This window comes from Ambystoma mexicanum, chromosome 10 (genome assembly GCF_040938575.1).
Source record: "Ambystoma mexicanum isolate Mex_15411 chromosome 10, UKY_AmexF1_1, whole genome shotgun sequence".
NCBI classification, from domain to species: Eukaryota; Metazoa; Chordata; class Amphibia; order Caudata; family Ambystomatidae; genus Ambystoma; species Ambystoma mexicanum.
The window spans coordinates 1,450,792,775-1,450,814,595 of NC_090932.1; the positions used below are offsets into that span (position 1 = coordinate 1,450,792,775).

Genomic DNA, 21,821 nt, shown 5'->3' on the forward strand with positions numbered 1-21,821 from the left:
TCAAGGTGGGTAATCAAAATGTATCAGCTCCTTTGTTGTATTGTACGGACCTGAGCAAATCTTTAAGGGAAGGGGCATCCTGAGCAAGTAGCGAATTTCAATTGCCGACACGGAGCAATGCATTGTATGCTCGACCCCAGGGTTGTATCCGGTAAGGGAAGCAGCGTGTTTTCAGACCTACTTGAAGCAACACAAGGCGATTAGGGGGTTTCCCATGCATGCAGCATTGTTTCTCTAAGGGGTGATGGTTTTGTTGAGTTGGGCCCCGGGGGTCAGAAATCAGGCCTGCGAGTACCATTTGAGCTTTTATTTCAGCATGATGTGCCGCGGGAAATAACGCTGAGCACCATTGTTACAATTCTCTTAGAGGCATAGTGATTAAGAAGAACAGGGTGGTTCTCTCAGGGACAGCTGACGAAGGAGAAAAGAGTGGCACACAGTTCTGCGCATCGATTCGGCATTATCGCTAAGGGACGTGTCCGATGAGCAATTGTTTGAAGACACTGAAAACAAAGGAGAGATGGTCTTTGAAATTGGTTTGCCTTCCCAGATAGCAATATATGTCATGAGGAATACGTTCTGATGGTCTATATGGCAGAAGTGGAAACGGATTTGCTCTGCATTCTGGAATACCCCCAAGATGACGTCTGGCAGTGTCTGCAGCATTTCAGGCATTCCTAGTGCATGCCTGGAACAGTATCGGCCCCCTGTCTCAGAGAAAGTTCATTTGGAGCCACGAACGGCGATGCTCCGTGTTGCTACGATCCATAGACATCGCTACGTGAGTTCGCAGTATTGTGCCTTTTGAATTCCATGCTAAAGTTCTGTTTTCTTGTTCTATTCTAACCTTACCTCTCCTTTCCATAAAATAGAAATCACTCTGTCACCCGCGGCTCTCCCGTTCTCAATTTCCTGCTCTTGCCGGCGTCACCCTCCCCGGTATGAACGCAGTGTTTACTTAACATCTCTTCCGCAACTCTGCTCTCTGACCTGTTCTCATCTCTTCCCCTTGACTTGTATTCAGCCACAGATTACCAGGATATTCACTGCTCTCTTGCGGAATCTTCCGAATCATCAGTGTGAAGCACCTCCCGCTCGGGGCCTCCTTTAGAAGGCATCGATCCCAACCGCCGACAGTCGGCAACAGTGTCTACCGCGCGATTCATGCCAGCGCTTGGTAGATCATTTGTGGACCAGCAATCCTCATGCTGTGGGTCTGCTAAAGAGTGTTGAAGTAGTGAGGATAAAAGTGAAACTCGGCGCGATATTACCATGGGTTAAACAGTACCCCACGTCTAAGGAAACAGACAAAGGGATTTACGAGACCATTATGGCATTGTTAAAGCAAGGGATAATACAACCTTCTGTGTCCCCATGCAATACGGCTATCTATCCTGTGAAGAAGGCAAAGGTGTCCAGTTGGACGATGAGCCAGAATTTGCGCCCCCATCAATAATATTATTGAAGCAGAATTTCCGGTTACCGAATTCTGCTGCCATTCTCTGTAACATCTCTACTGGGTCAACCCACTTCACAGTAACTGATTTAAAAAATACATTTTTCTCTGTTCCTTACACCCGATTCTCAGTACCAGCATTTACGTATCGTGGTCAGAGATTCGAGCACATGAGATTGCCACAGGGGTGTTGCAAATCTCACAGTGTTTTTAACAGAGTAGTTCAGATGGATTTGGGGAATTTACATGTGTTGTGAAGGCATCATGAAGTAAGACACAGACAACAGATTAACTTTCTTAGCAAAAATTCCTTTATTTAATATGTCAGTATGGATTCAGGCCTAACTTGCCCTATGCTAAAGTGGGATTCCCCTACCTAAAGAAACTAAGGATAGTCTGTATCAGTAAGTTCAACTTAAAAGTCTGTCTGTGTACAAAACTTATACTTGCCCTCACAACTAAAACATATACAATGTGTAGGGATGTCAGCACCAAAAGAAACAGTGTTCAAAATAAAATTCTGAGTTTCTTCCAGCTCGGGATTGTTTCATTCTTATTTTACTAGTATTTCAAAACCAATGTGACGGGAAAGTTTCAATGGAAAATGGTGTGTGAGGCGGCCAAGTCTACGTTTAGGGGACTCCTTATAAAGGAGGGGGCTCGAAAGAAAAGGGAGAGGGTGCTGCTAGAGGAGAATCTGAGGGAGGACCTGCTGGGGATGAGGGCGCAACTAACGTAACCAAGGGTGGAACGAAGGAGGTTGTTGGGCAACATGCGGGCTAAGCGACAGGAACTGCATTCACTGTTGATTAGGGAAGTATTGAAAAAAATGTGTTATGCCAAATAGAGGTTTATGAAAAGGGGGACCAGGTGAGTACCCTGTTGGCCAACAGAGTACGGGAGCGCAGAGTGAAAAGGACCGTCCTACACATACAGGGGAAGGGAAAGAGCTGCCTGATGTCTAGGGAAATGTGCCTGATTGTTTTGCACAGTTTTATGAGGCCTTATATGCGCAGCCCCTGGCTGGTAGGGATGAAGACAGGAAGAAATACTTGGGGAGCCTTGCCATCCCGAGATTAAGAGAGGGAGAGAAGGCTCTGCTAGAGGCGGACATTACGGGGGAAGAGGGCTTGGGAGCTATAAACCATCTTAAGGCGGGGAAAGCACTGGCGGAGGATGGCTATATTTTGAACTTTTATAAGCAGTTTCAGGAGCTATTAGTGGCCCCGCTGAATAATCTTTTTAACTCAATACGAGATGCCGCCGATAGCCCTCCTACATTTTTGTAGGTGCAGATAACCGTCATACCCAAGCAGGGCAAATACCCGCATACTGTGGCTCGTATAGGCCCATTTCCCTATTGAATACAAATGCCAAGATATTTACTAAGGTGTTAGTGTCACGGCTGGAGATGCATCTACTGAGGTTGGTGCACCGGACCAGACAGGGTTTATCCAGAATAGACAGCGGTCAGACAACCTGTTTAAAACCCTCCATGTACTGATTGCCCCAGAGGTGCGGAGGGGGCGGGGCTTTGCTCCTCTCCCTCGATTCCGAAAAGGCATTTGACCGGGTCAACTGGTAATTTTTGATTAAAGTACTGAGAAGAGTGGGAGCTAAATGGTTATATGATATGATATGATAGTTTATTTATATAGCGCCTGTACACAATGTGTTTCAAAGAGCTTCAAGGCAAGGAAGGGAACAAGGGAAAATACAACAACATTCTTACAGGCCATGAACAGTAAGGATGTGAAATTAACTATCGTACTCGGCCTGACGACATTTCAGATAGTGCAAGTGCTAAGACATGGATAAAGAAGGAAGGGGGAGAGTGGGAAGGAAATGGAAACAGGCGTCTACCGTACTAGGCCTGACGACATTTCTGGTAGAGCTGGAGGAAAATAAAAGGTGAGGGAGAGGGGTGCAGAAAGGGAGGGGAGGAACAAAACAAGTGACTATTGTACTAGGCCTGACAACGTTTCAGATAGTGCTGGAGGGCAGGGGGGCAACAGTAAAGGGATAGGGGAGCGACAGACGAGGTTGCTATCATAGTAGGTCCAGGGACAATTCTGATAGAGTAAGTGCATAGAAGAAAGTAAGGGGAAGAGGGGAGGAGATAGGAAAAGGGAGAGGGGAGAGGAGGAGAGAACAGAGAGTAAGCAGTCAAAAAGAGTGGAGAAGCAAGAGGAGAGTGAATACAATTGCAGAAGTCAATAGTAACACATAATGTTGCAAGCCAGGATACAAGATGAAGATGGAACAGCATGATACAGGGCCACCATGAGTACAATATGCAAAGGAAGTCCAACATGAGAGTTGAGAAAGGGTGACGCACCGTGAATCAATGAAGTCCATAAAAGTAAAATCCAGCATTAGCCACAAGATGGTGATGGTGAAACCAGAATGTATCAGGACAGACTCCTGTGTGCAGGAAGGGGGGGCGGAGGGGGTGCACAAGGGAACAACACGGGGGGACCAGAGAGGGTGGGGGATGGCCTTTTGGGACAGAGGGTGTAAACACATGTTGGCGCATGCTTAACTGCTGTCTTAGCAGGGGGTTGGACTCTGGATCCTCCTGGTCCGAACAGGTCCAAAAAGCAATAGCCCTTTTCTTTGACTGCCTTTCACTTTGGACGCCCGGGCGAGAGACGTCCTTCATCTAAGAGTTAAGAGCAGGAATGAAGAGGCAGGGCTAAGAAAGTGGGTGGGGCTTAGGCCAGGTGACCTAGATCCACTTACACCTGCTCCCCAGCTGCGGTTGATTTGTATCGCTGCCCTGTACTCCTCCCCGAGGGCCAAGGTGGTGGTAAACGGAGAGTTGTCGAGACCGCCGTGCCCATATCATGGCACCAGGCAGGGTTGTCCCATCTCGCCTTTGTTGTACACCCTGGTGATGGAACTCTGGGTGATTGAGTTAGGTGGTAATAAGGGCGTAACAGGGGTACGCCTTGGAGAGAGGGAGTATAACGTAAGCCTGTTTGCAGACAACACATTACTTTATCTCGCCAAGCTGAGGACCTCAGTCCCTGAGCTCCTTCAGGGCCTATGGTTGTATAGTGAAATGTTTGGGTTTAAGGTCAATCTCGGGAAATCGGTGGCATTTCTGGCGGGGGTTTGGAGCCCGGAGGATGATGACTACGTGCAGAGTACGGGATTCAGGGTACAGCAGGAGGATTTTCGGTACTTTGGGATCAATATCACTAGGGAGATGAAGGATTTGTTTGGGAAGAACTACGGCTCACTCTGGGACAGGATGCAGCTTGATTTACAATGCTGGGGATGGCTTAATCTTTCATGGGCTATGCGTTTGAATTGTGCTAAGATGACAGTACTCCCCAAGTTGCTATTCCTGTTCCAGATGCTCCCAGTGGTGTTCTCGCCCCCGTTCTCCTCTAAGATCCAGAGTGCCCTGCTTGTCGTAAATCTCCCCCCGTCTCACCTGGGATCGCTTCTTGCTCTGTTCCGCCGGAGGATTCCTCTTGTGGACGGATCGGGTCTTGTATAGACTCGCTCGAGTCTCGTCCGGCTGCAGAGCGCGTTCAGAGTTCCGGGAAGGTCGCTGTTCCAGGATGTCCAGGAAAGTAGGTAGCGGTCGCTAAGAATGGGGATTCCAGGAGTCGAATAGAGGGAAAGGGAGAAGGAAGGAGGAAGGAAACCAGGATCTTGGATAGAAGAATCGCCGAACAGCACACACACGTCAAGTCACTACCTAATGATAGCGTTGATACGCGCGGGGCCGCAGGGGCGTGGCCAATTTATAGGACGTGCCGTGTGCGACGTGAAGGCTGGTGTGAGGCAAGTCGCTTGTTGCGGCCATGTTAGGAGTAACAAGGAATACAAGCCCCGGCGCGATAAGGACCAGGAGTTCCAGAAAGGGCAAGTTCTATGGGTCATGACAGCATGCCTCCTCCGAAGACCTGTTCCACCAGGTCTGCCTGGGTGTATGAGATGGAATCTTCTAAGCAGTCGAGGGGTATTTAAGTTAGAAACTGGTTCCCAGGTTCTCTCGCTAGGAGGGTATCCTTTCTATTCAACCAGGTATTGAAGTCGACCCCGTTTATACATGGAATCACATATCTGGTCTCTTGTTATCATGTTTTTTTGACTGCAGACAGTACAAGCCTTGATGTACTGTTGTACGTCGGTCTTCATTTGAGGCCACCAAAACTGTCTTTGTATAAGACGGAGGGTGTTTGTTATACCCCGATGACCGAAGTGAGGGGTATCATGGCAGAGGTTTATTACCTTGTGTTGTAATTTCTGCGTAGGAATGACCAGTGCATTGTCCTTGAATAGATATTCTTCCTTGACTCTTAGATTCCATGGATTCTTCCTTGAAATTTCCTTCCAGAGGTCCGAGGATTGGGTTTGCACTCGGATTTCTTCCAGGAGGTTGATTGCTTGAGCTACAAAGATAGTTTGGGGAAACATCTTAGGATAGGCCTTGTCCTCAGTGGCTGCGTAGTTTGGACGGCGAGATAAGGCGTCAGCAATCATGTTTTGTGATCCAGGAACGTGAGTGATTTGAAACTGGTATTGGGCAAAGAAGTAGGCCCAACGGGGCTGACGACTGTTCCTGCACTCCAATGACTGTAGGATTTGGAGATTCCGATGATCTGTGCAGACCTGAACTGGATATCTAGCACCCAGAAGTAGGTGTCGCCATTCAGTGAAGGCTTGGCGGATGGCCAAGAGTTCCTTTTCCAGGACGGAATAGTGAGTCTCACTGGGGGTCAGGGTTCGTGAAAGGTAAGCAATGGGGTGTTCCAGTCCATCCTCAAGTTCCTGTTTCAAGACCGCCCCTATGGCGTAGTTAGAGGCATCGGTTTCCACTAGAAATGGGCGATTTGTGTCGGGCTGGGTCAGGATGGGGGCTTGCGTGAACTCTTCAATTGTTGGAATGCTTTATCTTGCGATGTAGACCAGATAAAGGGGGTGTACTTCTTCAATAGAGCTACGATCGGCTGAACAATCTCGGAAAAGGTAGAAATAAACTTCCGGTAGAAGTTGGCGAGCCCCAGAAAGGATTGCACTTGTTTCACAGAAGTGGGAGCGGGCCAAGCCAGTATGGCCTTTACCTTCGAAGGGTCCATGCCAATTCCTTCTGAGCTAAGGATGAATCCTAGGTAGTGAACAGAAGTAACATGGAACAAGCATTTTTCGGGCTTGGCTAACAGTTTGTTTTCTTAAAGTCGTTGTAGTGCTGCCTTTACGTCTTCTTCATGTTTTAGAGGATCTTTGGAAAAAATCAATATGTCATCCAGATAGACAATGCCGAAGAGGAACAACATATCAGAGAACACCCTGTCCATAAAACGCTGAAAGACTGCGGGAGCATTGGCTAGTCCAAAAGGCATGACGAGGTATTCAAAGTGACCAAAGGATGTTCTAAAGGCTGTCTTCCATTCGTCCCCTTCCCGGATTCGAATTAAATGGTAGGCACCCCGGAGATCCAGCTTCGTGAACATTACGGCTCCTCTCACAGCTTCCAGGATATCCGAAATCAGGGGCAGTGGGTATCGATCTTTGAGGGTGCATTAGTTTAAGCCTCGATAGTCGAAGCAAGGTCTGAGTTCCTTGGTGTCCTTCTTGGTAACGAAGAACAACGAAGCACCCGCTGGAGATTTCGAGGGTCTTATGGTGCCGTTTTCAAGATTGGTATCGAGGTATTCCCGAACGGCCTTTTTCTCAGGTTCGGAAAGGATGAACATTCGGCCGAAGGGAATTGCAGCTGAGGGATCTGTATCTATGGCACAGTCTTCAGGCCTGTGGGGGGTAAGGCTTGGACTATGGCGATAGAAAATACATCAGCATACTCTTGATAGGACTCTGGAACTTGTATGATATTGGAAACCATGCATGGTGTTTATTGGTCTCTTGGAGGTTCTTTAGGAGTTATCGAGGAAGGGTCCAGGGATAGACAGTGGGACATACAGAACTCTGAGCCCAGGAATAATGATCCTGCTGTCCAATTGATATAGAGATTGTGCTTTTGTAACCAGGGCATACCCAAACCCATGGGGTAATGGGCTGACTTAATGATGTCGAATGTAATCTGCTCTTGATGATGATTTATGGAAAGTTGGATCTCTTTAGTCTGCAGGCTTATGGGTCCTGAAGAGAGGGGTCTTCCGTCAATTGCTTCCACCGGCTGCATGGTGTTTCGTGTCTCGTACGGAATATGATGACTAACAACCCAGTCTTGATCAATGAAAATTCCCATAGCTCCGCAGCCCACCAAGGCCAGAATGGGATAGGTCTTGTCTTTGGAGGGCGAGAGGAAGGCCTGTAGTATCATCAAACTATTTTGTCCAGGAGAGTTCAAGGATGGAATTGATGTGGGGCAAAAATCTCTCTCCCGACACCTCGCTCCATCTAGGATCGGGAGCTGGCGTTTCCCCAACGCCGTGGAGGGGCTAGAGGGCATTCTCTAACAAGATGTTTATCCGAGGCACAATACCTGCACAGGCCTGTGTGGATCCTTCTCATTCTTTCTTGAGGGGAAATAGGCCCACGGAAGGCTCCGATTTGCATGGGTTCCGGATCTGTGTCAGGGGTTGGGTCAGAATCGGTTTTAACAGAGGTCTCAAGGGAATTCTTTTGAAAAGGTGTCTTGGTCTTTCTTCTTTCAGCCTTTCTTTCCTGGATTCGAAAGTCTTTCTGCAGGGCTAGATCCATAAGAGCCTGGAAGGAACTGGGCGGCCACCCGGGCTAATTCATCCTTAATGTCCTTGTTTAGATCCCTGCGAAATAGAGTGAAACTTGCTTCAGAGGACCAATCCGCTTCCTTGACCAGTTGTTTGAATCTAGTAACGTATGTTAGCATATCCTGGGTACCCTGTCGGAAATCAAGTAAGCGTTCTTGAGCACTAAAAACCTGTTCTGGGCGGTCGAATATAGTCTTGAGTGCCTGAATGAATCCATCATAATCATCCAGGAGGGCATCCCCTGAGTTGACTAAGGGCGTAGCCCAGGTTAACGCGTTCCCTGTGAGGTGCGAGATAATGAAGCCCACCTTCGCCCTAGAAGTTGAAAAATAATAGGGCTTAAAGGTAAAATGCATCAAGCAGGAATCCAGGAATCCATGTAAGGATTTTGCCGATCCATCATATTTGTCCACCACTCCACCAAGTAACACACTGTCCTTGTTAGCGGGGTTGTGAGACAAAACTAGCTGCTTTAGTGCAGCATTCTCAGCCTTTAAGTTCTGTACTTCAGTTGTGAGCTCTTGCATGCCACGCATAAGGTCCTGGACTTCTTTCTCCATAGCAGTATCAGTGTCGGTCGTTTGGTGTCTCAAACTGTCGTAAATCTCCCCCCGTCTCACCTGGGATCGCTTCTTGCTCTGTTCCGCGGGAGGATTCCTCTTGTGGACGGATCGGGTCTTGTATAGACTCGCTCAAGTCTCGTCCCGCTGCAGAGCGCGTTCAGAGTTCCGGGAAGGCCGCTGTTCCAGGAAGTCCAGGAAAGTAGGTAGCGGTCGCTAAGAATGGGGATTCCAGGAGTCGAATAGAGGGAAAGGGAGAAGGAAGGAGGAAGGAAACCAGGATCTTGGATAGAAGAATCGCCGAACAGCACACACACGTCAAGTCACTACCTAATGATAGCGTTGAGACACGCGGGGCCGCGGGGGCGTGGGCAATTTATAGGACGTGCCGTGTGCGACGTGAAGGCTGGTGTGAGGCAAGTCGCTTGTTGTGGCCATGTTGGGAGTAACAAGGAATACAAGCCCCGGCGCGATAAGGACCAGGAGGTCCAGAAAGGGCAAGTTCTATGGGTCATGACACTGCTCCATTTCTTGTGGTCGGTGGCGAAACCGAGAGTGGCTTATAAAGTGTTAGTCCTACCATGAGACGAGGGAGGAGTGCAGTGCAACTAAGGATTATGGTGGATCACTTAGATCCTCACACTAAGAAACAATGGGTCCATATGGTCAATGTGGTCCTGGCACCGGTTGCCCTAGTCAAGTGGTTCTAGGTCCCACAGAAGGAGAGTATTGTCGTATCCGGTTTTGGAGGTTTTTTGGTCAGTGTGGCGAGAGGGTGATGTTACCCAGTGGTTGTCAACGTGGCCCTCGCCCCTTAGCTGCATATGGGCGCTGCCCTTGTGGGATCGGATAGATGATCCATTGCGCTTCCAGTTCTGGTATGAAGCAGGTCTCGCGAGGGTCAGACAATTATGGGAAGGGGTGAGTTTTCAACCTTGGCCAGGCTGGAGGAATGCCTCCATATAAGGAAGCTTCCCATTTTCTGTTAACTACAACTTAAGGGGGCGATGACAGATCTGATGTGGGGAGACAATCTGCGTTGGGATCTTACCCCTTTTGAGCAAATCCTATTGCAGGGTGCAGGTACGAGGAGCCACATATCTAAATTATATGGGGAGTTGAGGCGGGGTGACCGAGCCGAGTGCCTGCCGTTGAGGGCGAGGTGGGCAAAGAGGTCTACGTTATCCCTGCAGTATAGAATGGAGGCATTTAAAATACTCCATCGCGGGCACTACCCACTGGCAAGGCTGGCTAAAATGTACCCAGGGCAGGACCGAAATGTTGGCACTGTGGACACATGCAGCGTGATTTGATTACTATCATATGTGGTGGGAGTGCTCTCTTATACGAAGGCACTGGGCTGAGGTCCTGTCATGGCTCAAGGACCTGGATGAGATACAGAGGAAGTAGACCCCAACCCTGCTGTTGTTTGGGGCTGATGTGGAGGATAGTGAAGTTGGGAGGAGGGCCACATGGTGCGCACCCTGCTCGTGGCAGCTAGGAGTTGCGTGGCACAGCACTGGAAGTGGGCGGGTGCCCCGTGGAGCAGGAATGGGTACAGAAGGCACGAGCAATATATGATATGGAGTATCTCACACACCTGCTTGATGATTCTTGTATGGCTATAGAGAGGGCATGGCTTTCGTTCTTTACAAAATATGGTTGTTAACCTCCGGTGGAATAATTAAACGTTCTGTAGTGAGGAGAGCGGCTGCAATACTGTTACCTGTTGTTCGTGTAAATTATGCATGGGGGAGGTGGGAGGGATGGGGGGATTTACAAATTGACAAGATTCATCTATTTTCAAAGATGTAAGATTTCATGATGTTATGGTGTCTTAAGAAATGACATTGGGGCGTGGCTAGGAGCAGGAGCGCGAAGCATGGCTCCTCGTTAGCTTCTGGACCCAGCACAGCAACTACTCAAAATGCAGCTACATCTGTGCCCGGAATGACGGCATACCTTCCTGAAACGCCAGTGAATATGTAAGGGGTCAGGGGACGAAGCCGCTCCAGCTCTCCTCAGCAGGATTGGAGCTCTGCGACCGCGGCCTCACCCTTCCGTGGGTCATAATAAAATGATGGTTGATGATCCCTGCAGTGGGACGCGAGGAGCAAGGTCAGTGAGGACCTTTAGATGATCACGGGCGGCACCCTGGCACAACCAAATCCACACTTCCCCTTAGAATGCTGGGGAAGGCCCAGGCCCCTCCCCCTGATCGCTCCTATAAACCCAAGGCACCATCATTGCAGGCGAGCTGCTGCAAAGAAACCGCAGCGCTACTGAGCCCTCAGCGCTGCCTTATGCGAGGGACAGGAGCGCTGGAACGTGCCCCGCAGGCAGACAACAGCAGCTCACAGCATCCCCAGGAAACCGGTGGTGAGGGAAGAAATATCCGCCAGAGGTGCACAGGTGCTCCAAGGACAAACAAGCACTATGCAAAGTGGGGAATTAGACACGGATCGAGTGAGGAGGTCATTCAGAGGCCCCTCTTCACCCTTGCTGATCAATGGCCTGCATAAGCTACTTCGGCTGTTAACCCCATCCTCCATGCAACTTGCATCCACATAGAGGACATTGCTGGCCGAAGGTGCAGTGGGCCAAACACCCTTAACCTCATGCTGGCCACACTGAAGCAACCAAGACTGCAGCCCACTTACTCACTGGGCAATGCTCTCCCTGGGAACCCAACCACATAAGAGCAGGGTGGTGAACAGTGGGGGGTCGCCGACAACTGCTTGGACTAGCGACTTGGCAGGGGATAACGCCCTCCCATTACGAAGGAACATGGCTAAATCTGGTAAAACCACCAAACACGCAGACATTTTCACTCTCCTAGCAGCGGGGCAGTGGAGAAAGCCAAGAAGGGGGAGCGCATGGAGGCTCTGATACATGTAGGAGCAGCAGCAACACCTCAGGAGCAACAGATGCAACCCGTAACCAAATCTGACTTACAGGACCTCTTGGCAGCCATGACCAGGGAATATCAGAAAGGCACAGAGGAGCTCCTGAGCAAAATCACTGGCCTTGATAAAAGACTGGAGGAGGTTGAAAACAAGACGGCTGAGGTGGAGGCAGCACTGTACAAACAGAGCTGTGAGATTGGTGAAGGTGCGGACAAGATCGCAGCACTTAAAGCCAGATGCAAGGTGCTCGAAATAAAGCAAGATGATGCCGAAAACTGATCCCACCGTAACAACATCCACCTGAGGGGAATATCATCCTCAATCCCAGAGTCAGACCTTCACGAGTTTGTCCAGAACCTTTTTCGAGTTCTGCTGTCTCTTCCCGACCTCGCCCCAATGGAGTTAGACAGGATGCACCGCACACAGAGAAGGTAATAGCTACCTTCCCCATCAGACGTCCTGGCAAGGGTATACTTTTAGAGAATCAGGGAGGAAATCATTAGGAAGGCTAGAGACTCCCCTCGGCTCCAGTTCAGAGATGTGTCGGTGGCCCTGTACTAAGACCTAGCCTCCACCACTCTGCTGAAAAGAAGAGGCTTAAAACCAGCAACCGACTGGCTGAGGGAGAGGAACATATCTTACAGATGGGGCTTCCCCACAGTGCTGCTCTTCACAGCTGAGGGCAGACACTGGGGGATACGAACCATGAAGGAAGCAGAGAAGCTGTTGAATCCAACAGCCACAGATGAGGGGAGTGACGAGGAGCCAACTACGATCCGGAATCTGAAGCCCACAGCGTCCTGGACAAGGGTGAACAGAAGACGGGGGCTAAAGGGCCCACCTCACAGGGACAAAAAAGCCTTGGAGACCTGAATCATCCACTGTTGCTTGGAGTTGGCGTGGCCCCGCGATGGGAGGGGCCTCATCGGCACTAACAACTCTTCAGGACCAGCGAACAGAACACTTAATGAAGCACACAATGAGGTCTCGGGCATTCTTCACCTGAAACTTGGCGCCATGATCCGCTGGCGCTGAACGAGTGTGGAACGGAGCCCGGGTTGGAGGGTTACCGCCTAAAGGACTCACTCTCAACATGACTAAGGTTGGTTGCCGGGGCTAGTTCTAGTGGCCCCAGTGCATACGAGCAATGCTCAAGTGCTTGTTATTACTCGTTTGGTTTGGGGGGAGGGATAGAAGTGTGGAAGGGGGATTTTGAGAGAGACGAAATTCTGTTAGCAACACAAGTTACGGATCAATACCTATTTACTGCTTTAAATCAGCTTAGTGGGTGCCCACTAGGGAGAAAAATGTCCATGGGGAATACACTGAGCCTCCTACTAACCACCTATGGCTAGTGACCCCGATAGGGAGCTGATTATGGTGACATGGAACGTCCAAGGCCTCAATTTACCGGGGAAGCACAAGTCAGTCATACGTAAGATAGTGGAACTGGATGCGGACATTGTCTGTCTCCAGGAAACCCATCTTCTCAACCTAGACGAAAAGCAAGTGAAATCCAACAGGTTCCCTAGAAGCTTTTTCACCATGGCCAGGGAAAAGAAAAGAGGGGTGGCAATATTTTTCTGTGACAATGTGCCGCTTACAAGGGTTAAGGTAGAAAGGGACCCCATGGGAAGGAACATCCTGGTCAAAGGGTACCTATACAGACAGCCCCTCACGTTTACATCGATTTATTGCCTGAACAGCAAACAAATCTGATTCCTAAACACAATCACCCTCGACATAGTGACGTTCACTGAGGGCCGTCTAATGATAGGAGGGGACTTCAACCTAGTCCCGGACCCAGACAATGATAAAACACTAAAGCCCACGAATGAGGACTATGCAAGGGCAGTGGGATTCGCTGAATTCCTCAGGGAAGCGAAGATTGTAGACACCTGGAGATTATTTAACGGGAAGGCACACAACTACAAGTTCTACTTACATGTTCATAAGGGCCTATCCAGAGTTGACCTGATGCTCATGTCTAATGCACTCTTTTCATGCTTGGAGCCAGTAGATATTCTGCCTAGAATTATCTTAGATCATGCACCAGTTCTGGTTAGCATCTGGGTAACAGGCTTCCCTGCCCATACCCCGAAACCGTGGAAATGACAAGATTACCTGCTGCAGGAGCCAGTAATTGGGGAAGACATTGCCAGCGCTCTATGCAACTACTTTAACGAAAGCCTACTAGAAAGGCACCCCCTCCCGGTGGTTTGGGATGCCATGAAAGCAATGATAAGAGGGGCACTAACAGCTGGGGAGAGTGCAACAATCACAGCTGGAAAAGAGGGTAGCTGATCTGGAAAAGTACATAAAAGCACCCAATCCATGAGAAAGGCTAAATCTAAACTAGAAATGCACCTAGCTGATAAATTGGCCCGAGCCCTAGCATACACAAAACAATTCTACTACACGAATAGGCAAACCAACTCTTGGCATATAAACTAAAAAAAATACACTCCCGGTATAACATCCGTCTCCTGAGGGGAACAAATAGGGTGCTCTGGGTGACAGAAGGGGACCAGTTAGCAGCAATGACGTAGCACCAAAGGGGAGTAATAACCGGGGATCCCATCATAGGCACCGGGCATCAGCAATACCTGGCATCAGCTCCCCAGAGAGAAACCTGGCAGCCCCCCTAGAAATCCCTATAACGCTTGAGGAAATTGCAGAGGCAACTGGCTCTCTAAAATACGCAGCCCCAGGTCCGGATGGGTTTACCACACGATTCTATAAAACATTCTCCAACACTCTACCCCAATGCCTGGTGACCCTATTCAACTCCATCCCAGAATCTGGACTCATAACACCGACAATGGAAGATTCCCTAACTGTAAAGATCCCAAAACCGGGTAAATCCCTGGACCTCTGCAGCTCATATAGACCAATCACGTTAATGAATGAATAACAACGCAAAGATTTTCTCAAAGGTCTTACCTAAGCTAATTCACCCAGACCAATCAGGGTTCATCCCAGGCCGCACCATGCATGACAACATCAGGCGCATCCTCAACCTTATTTAATGCGCCAACAGAGATGGAATGGAATTTGATGTCATCTCACTAGACGCCACTCCTGGCTCCAGCAGGGGGAACTGGGGGGCCAGGCCCCCCAAGGCCACTCCCTGGCCCCCTAGAAAGGAGGCCTTGAATGTGGGACCCAAGGGAGTGGGGGATTTGGAGTGTGGGGGGCATTTCCAGTGGTGGAAATGGAAAGAAATTGGTGGGGGATCCCACAAGGGCTGGGTGGGGTGAGGTTTTGGGGGGAGGGGCAGTGCCCGTGGAGGCAGGGTTTAGGAAATGTCCAAAATAGTAGTTTTAAACAGCGCTATTTCTTTCATGCTTCTTCTTTTCCAAACTATATATCAATTCCACTTTAAACCATTTCCATGGCACTGGTGATGAGTTACTTCACTATGCGGATAATAGTTTTGACCAGTGTTGCTGAGTAAATATTCTTTAAAATGTACAGTTTGCATCCCACTTTATTTAAAAGAAACTTCCCACTGGGTACTATTCAGACAGGGTGATTTCAGTTGCCATGAGTAACGTTTTCTTTTACTTGAACCACACCCGGCGCAGCTCCTGCAGCTCCCCTCTGAAAGCAGTTGGGTGGCTGCATCGTGTGTGATAGTTTCAATGTTAATAGGGGTATTTATTTATTCATGCAATGTTTGTCGGATACCTGCATATTTATTTATTTATGCAATGTTTGTCGAATACAGGTATCCGACAAAGATACATAAATAAATGAATAATCTGGGTACATGTATCTGACAAACATTGCATAAATAAATAAATAAACCGGGTCGTGTCTGAGGGCTGTAACTCCCTCTTGTGACCCTTTGCACAGGGTCACCAGAGGAAGTTATATTTTGCCAGTGGGCGCTTCTTTTTATTTTGTTTTTTTTTTCACCCAGCGCTGACTCTGGCCGGATCACGAGATCCGGCTACACATCTGATGCCAAATCTCGGATCCGGCGAGAGTCGGCCCAATCGCCAGCGCTGGGCATTTCACTCTTAATGTGCAGCAGGAACCCCTGAGAGATTAGCATTCTGAGAGGATGCACTGCAGGAAGCCCGGCACGGATTTGTTTGCTTGCTCTGGACAATGAGCTATGCCTCACGGACATGAAAGCACAAACGACCAGGGAGATGAAGGGGCATTTACTCCTCTAAGTGAGGTAGCACACTTACTCAAGCATACTCAAGCACACTTACTTAAGCAGGCCTACAACTATTTTCTCAAACCTAAAATCACAAAGTTGGTTTCTGTCATTAAAAGCATGTTTATTTTGTTTTGGGAATATAGAAATTTGTCACATCATGCTTAATTAAATGTTTCATTTTCATGATGTTGCTTTCACACAGATGTCTGCAGAAGGTGCATCAATCGACTGGGGTCCCTTACAAATTACATTGAAAAGGTATATTCTACTGCAATTCCAATTTAAGTATAAGTGAAAAAATAAGGTTGGTAGTAACAAAAAGGTAATTTTGGAGCAGAGAGGAGTAAAATCAAAAAGTGAAAAAAACAAGAGGGGGTCCTGGGAGTCCCTCTGCCGGACGGTTACGAGAGACTTACCTAGAGTCTTTAGCACACTATCTTTCACAGAGGAGAAAGGGGGCAGTGCAGTACATGGGAACAACAGTAAAAGATAACTTCCCACGATTATTCAGGGAACTAAAGACGGACCTCCAGCGCTGGCACAAACAAGAGGTTTCCTGGGTTTACAAATTGACAAGATTCATCTATTTTCAAAGATGTAAGATTTCATGATGTTATGGTGTCTTAAGAAATGACACTGGGGCGTGGCTAGAAGCAGGAGCGCGAAGCATGGCTCCCCGTTAGCTTCTGGACCCAGCACAGCAACTACTCAAAATGCGGCTGCATCTGTGCCCGGAATGACGGCATACCTTCCTGAAACGCCAGTGAATATGTAAGGAGTCAGGGGACGAAGCCGCTCCAGCTCTCCTCAGCAGGATTGGAGCTCTGCGACCGCGGCCTCACCCTTCCGTGGGTCATAATAAAATGATGGTTGATGATCCCTGCAGCGGGACGCGAGGAGCAAGGTCAGTGAGGACCTTTAGATGATCACGGGCGGCACCCTGGCACAACCAAATCCACACTTCCCCTTAGAATGCTGGGGAAGGCCCAGGCCCCTCCCCCTGATCGCTCCTATACACCCAGGGCACCATCATTGCAGGCGAGCTGCTGCAAAGAAACCGCAGCGCTACTGCACCCTCAGCGCTGCCTTATGCGGGGGACAGGAGCGCTGGAACATGCCCCGCAGGCAGACAACAGCAGCTCACAGCATCCCCAGGAAACCGGTGGTGAGGGAAGAAATATCCGCCAGAGGTGCACAGGTGCTCCAAGGACAAACAAGCACTATGCAAAGCGGGGAATTAGACGCGGATCGAGCGAGGAGGTCATTCAGGGGCCCCTCTTCACACTTGCTGATCAATGGCCTGCATAAGCTACTGTGGCTGTTAACCCCATCCTCCATGCAACTTACATCCACATAGAGGACATTGCTGGCCGAAGGTGCAGTGGGGCAAACACCCTTAACCTCATGCTGGCCACACTGACGCAACCAAGACTGCAGCCCACTTACTCACTGGGCAATGCTCTCCCTGGGAACCCAACCACATAAGAGCAGGGTGGTGAACAGTGGGGGGTCACCGACAACTGCTTGGACTAGCGACTTGGCAGGGGATAACGCCCTCCCATTACGAAGCAACATGGCTAAATCTGGTAAAACCACCAAACACGCAGACATTTTCACTCTACTAGCAGCGGGGCAGTGGAGAAAGCCAAGAAGGGGGAGCGCATGGAGGCTCTGATACATGTAGGAGCAGCAGCAACACCTCAGGAGCAACAGATGCAACCCGTAACCAAATCTGACTTGCAGGACCTCTTGGCATCCATGACCAGGGAATATCAGAAAGGCACAGAGGAGCTCCTGAGCAAAATCACTGGCCTTGATAAAAGACTGGAGGAGGTCGAAAACAGGACCGCTGAGGTGGAGGCAGCACTGTGCAAACAGAGCTGTGAGATTGGTGAAGGTGCGGACAAGATCGCAGCACTTAAAGCCAGATGCAAGGTGCTCGAAATAAAGCAAGATGATGCCGAAAACTGATCCCACCGTAACAACATCCACCTGAGGGGAATATCATCCTCAATCCCAGAGTCAGACCTTCACGAGTTTGTCCAGAACCTTTTTTGAGTTCTGCTGTCTCTTCCCGACCTCGCCCCAATGGAGTTAGACAGGATGCACCGCACACAGAGGAGGTAATAGCTACCTTCCCCACCAGACGTCCTGGCAAGGGTATACTTTTAGAGAATCAGGGAGGAAATCATTAGGAAGGCTAGAGACTCCCCTCGGCTCCAGTTCAGAGATGTGTCGGTGGCCCTGTACTAAGACCTAGCCTCCACCACACTGCTGAAAAGAAAAGGCTTAAAACCAGCAACCAACTGGCTGAGGGAGAGGAACATATCTTACAGATGGGGCTTCCCCACAGTGCTGCTCTTCACGGCTGAGGGCAGACACTGGGGGATACGAACCATGAAGGAAGCGGAGAAGCTGTTGAATCCAACAGCCACAGATGAGGGGAGTGACGAGGAGCCAACTACGATCCGGAATCTGAAGCCCACAGCGTCCTGGACAAGGGTGAACAGAAGACGGGGGCTAAAGGGCCCACCTCACAGGGACAAAAAAGCCTTGGAGACCTGAATCATCCACTGTTGCTTGGAGTCGGCGTGGCCCCGCAATGGGAGGGGCCTCATCGGCACTAACAACTCTTCGGCACCAGCGAACAGGACACTTAATGAAGCACACAATGAGGTCTCGGGCATTCTTCACCTGAAACTTGGCGCCATGATCCCCTGGCGCTGAACGAGTGTTGAACGGAGCCCGGGTTGGAGGGTTGCCGCCTAAAGGACTCACTCTCAACACGACTAAGGTTGGTTGCCGGGGCTGGTTCTAGTGGCCCCAGTGCATACGAGCAATGCTCAGGTGCTTGTTATTACTCGTTTGGTTTGGGGGGAGGGATAGAAGTGTGGAAGGGGGATTTTGATAGAGACGAAATTCTGTTAGCAACACAAGTTACGGATCAATACCTATTTACTGCTTTAAATCAGCTTAGTGGGTGCCCACTAGGGAGAAAAATGTCCATGGGGAATACACTGAGCCTCCTACTAACCACCTATGGCTAGTGACCCCGATAGGGAGCTGATTATGGTGACATGGAACGTCCAAGGCCTCAATTTACCGGGGAAGCGCAAGTCAGTCATACATAAGATAGTGGAACTGGATGCGGACATTGTCTGTCTCCAGGAAACCCATCTTCTCAACCTAGACGAAAAGCAAGTGAAATCCAACGGGTTCCCTAGAAGCTTTTTCGCCATGGCCAGGGAAAAGAAAAGAGGGGTGGCAATATGTTTCTGTGACAATGTGCCGCTTACAAGGGTTAAGGTAGAAAGGGACCCCATGGGAAGGAACATCCTGGTCAAAGGGTACCTATGCAGACAGCCCCTCACGTTTACATCGATTTATTGCCTGAACAGCAAACAAATCTGATTCCTAAACACAATCACCCTCGACATAGTGACGTTCACTGAGGTCCGTCTAATGATAGGAGGGGACTTCAACCTAGTCCTGGACCCAGACAATAATAAAACACTAAAGCCCACGAATGAGGACTATGCAAGGGCAGTGGGATTCGCTGACTTCCTCAGGGAAGCGAAGATTGTAGACACCTGGAGATTATTTAACGGGAAGGCACACAACTACAAGTTCTACTTACATGTTCATAAGGGCCTATCCAGAATTGACCTGATACTCATGTCTAATGCACTCTTTTCATGCTTGGAGCCAGTGGATATTCTGCCTAGAATTATCTCAGATCATGCACCAGTTCTGGTTAGCATCTGGATAACAGGCTTCCCTGCCCATACCTCGAAACCGTGGAAATTACAAGATTACCTGCTGCAGGAGCCAGTAATTGGGGAAGACATTGCCAGCGCTCTATGCAACTACTTTAACGAAAGCCTACTAGATGGTTTGGGATGCCATGAAAGCAATGATAAGAGGGGCTCTAACAGCTGGGGAGAGTGCAACAATCACAGCTGGAAAAGAGGGTAGCTGATCTGGAAAAGTACATAAAAGCACCCAATCCATGAGAAAGGCTAAATCTAAACTAGAAATGCACCTAGCTGATAAATTGGCCCGAGCCCTAGCATACACAAAACAATTCTACTACACGAATAGGCAAACCAACTCTTGGCATATAAACTAAAAAAAATACACTCCCGGTATAACATCCGTCTGCTGAGGGGAACAAATAGGGTGCTCTGGGTGACAGAAGGGGACAAGTTAGCAGCAATGACGTAGCACCAAAGGGGAGTAATAACCGGGGATCCCATCATAGGCACCGGGCAACAGCAATACCTGGCATCAGCTCCCCAGAGATAAACCTGTCAGCCCCCCTAGAAACCCCTATAACGCTTGAGGAAATTGCAGAGGCAACTGGCTCTCTAAAATACGCAGCCCCAGGTCCGGATGGGTTCACCACACGATTCTATAAAACATTCTCCAACACTCTACCCCAATGCCTGGTGACCCTATTCAACTCCATCCCAGAATCTGGACTCATAACACCGACAATGGAAGATTCCCTAACTGTAAAGATCCCAAAACCGGGTAAATCCCTGGAGCTCTGCAGCTCATATAGACCAATCACGTTAATGAATGAATAACAACGCAAAGATTTTCTCAAAGGTCTTACCTAAGCGAATTCACCCAGACCAATCACGGTTCATCCCAGGCCGCACCATGCATGACAACATCAGGCGCATCCTCAACCTTATTTAATGCGCCAACAGAGATGGAATGGAATTTGATATCATCTCACTAGACGTCAGTCCTGGCTCCAGCAGGGGGCACTGGGGGGCCAGGCCCCCCAAGGCCACTCCCTGGCCCCCTAGAAAGGAGGCCTTGAATGTGGGACCCAAGGGAGTGGGGGATTTGGGGTGTGGGGGGCATTTCCAGTGGTGGAAATGGAAAGAAATTGGTGGGGGATCCCACAAGGACTGGGTGGGGGTGAGGTTTTGGGGGGAGGGGCAGTGCCCGTGGAGGCAGGGTTTAGGAAATGTCCAAAATAGTCGTTTTAAACAGCGCTATTTCTTTCATGCTTCTTCTTTTCCAAACTATATATCAATTCCACTTTAAACCATTTCCATGGCACTGGTGATGAGTTACTTCACTATGCGGATAATAGTTTTGACCAGTGTTGCTAAGTAAATATTCTTTAAAATGTACAGTTTGCATCCCACTTTATTTAAAAGAAACTTCCCCCTGGGTACTATTCAGACAGGGTGATTTCTGTTGCCATGAGTAACGTTTTCTTTTACTTGAACCACACCCGGCACAGCTCCTGCAGCTCCCCTCTGAAAGCAGTTGGGTGGCTGCATCGTGTGTGATAGTTTCAATGTTAATAGGGGTATTTATTTATTCATGCAATGTTTGTCGGATACCTGCATATTTATTTATTCATGCAATGTTTGTCGGATACAGGTATCCGACAAAGATACATAAATAAATGAATAATCTGGGTACATGTATCTGACAAAAATTGCATAAATAAATAAATAAACCGAGTCGTGTCTGAGGGCTGTAACTCCCTCTTGTGACCCTTTGCACAGGGTCACCAGAGGAAGTTATAGTTTGCTAGTGGGCGCTTCTTTTTATTTTGTTTTTTTTCACCCAGCGCTGACTCTGGCCGGATCACGAGATCCGGCTACACATCTGATGCCGAATCTCGGATCCGGCGAGAGTCAGCCCAATCGCCAGCGCTGGGCATTTCACTCTTAATGTGCAGCAGGAACCCCTGAGAGATTAGCGTTCTGAGAGGATGCACTACAGGAAGCGCGGCACGGATTTGTTTGCTTGCTCTGGACAATGATCTATGCCTCACGGACATGAAAGCACAAACGACCAGGGAGATGAAGGGGCATTTACTCCTCTAAGTGAGGTAGCACACTTACTCAAGAATACTCAAGCACACTTACTTAAGCAGGCCTACAACTATTTTCTCAAACCGAAAATCACAAAGTTGGTTTCTGTCATTAAAAGCATGTTTATTTTGTTGTGGGAATATAGAAATGTGTCACATCATGCTTAATT

At 48.9% G+C, this 21,821-nt stretch overlaps 1 protein-coding gene across 1 annotated transcript in view; it reads left to right on the forward strand.

Annotated features, from left to right (window-relative positions):
• Positions 1-11,911, forward strand: part of LOC138493035 (tropomyosin Tod p 1.0102-like) — a 31,388-nt gene extending 19,477 nt beyond the window's left edge. The window contains exon 2 of the mRNA XM_069620273.1: positions 11,566-11,911. Within this exon, the coding sequence (XP_069476374.1) occupies positions 11,566-11,911 (346 nt within the window). The remainder of the gene's footprint in view (positions 1-11,565) is intronic.
• Positions 11,912-21,821: the final 9,910 nt, after the last annotated feature.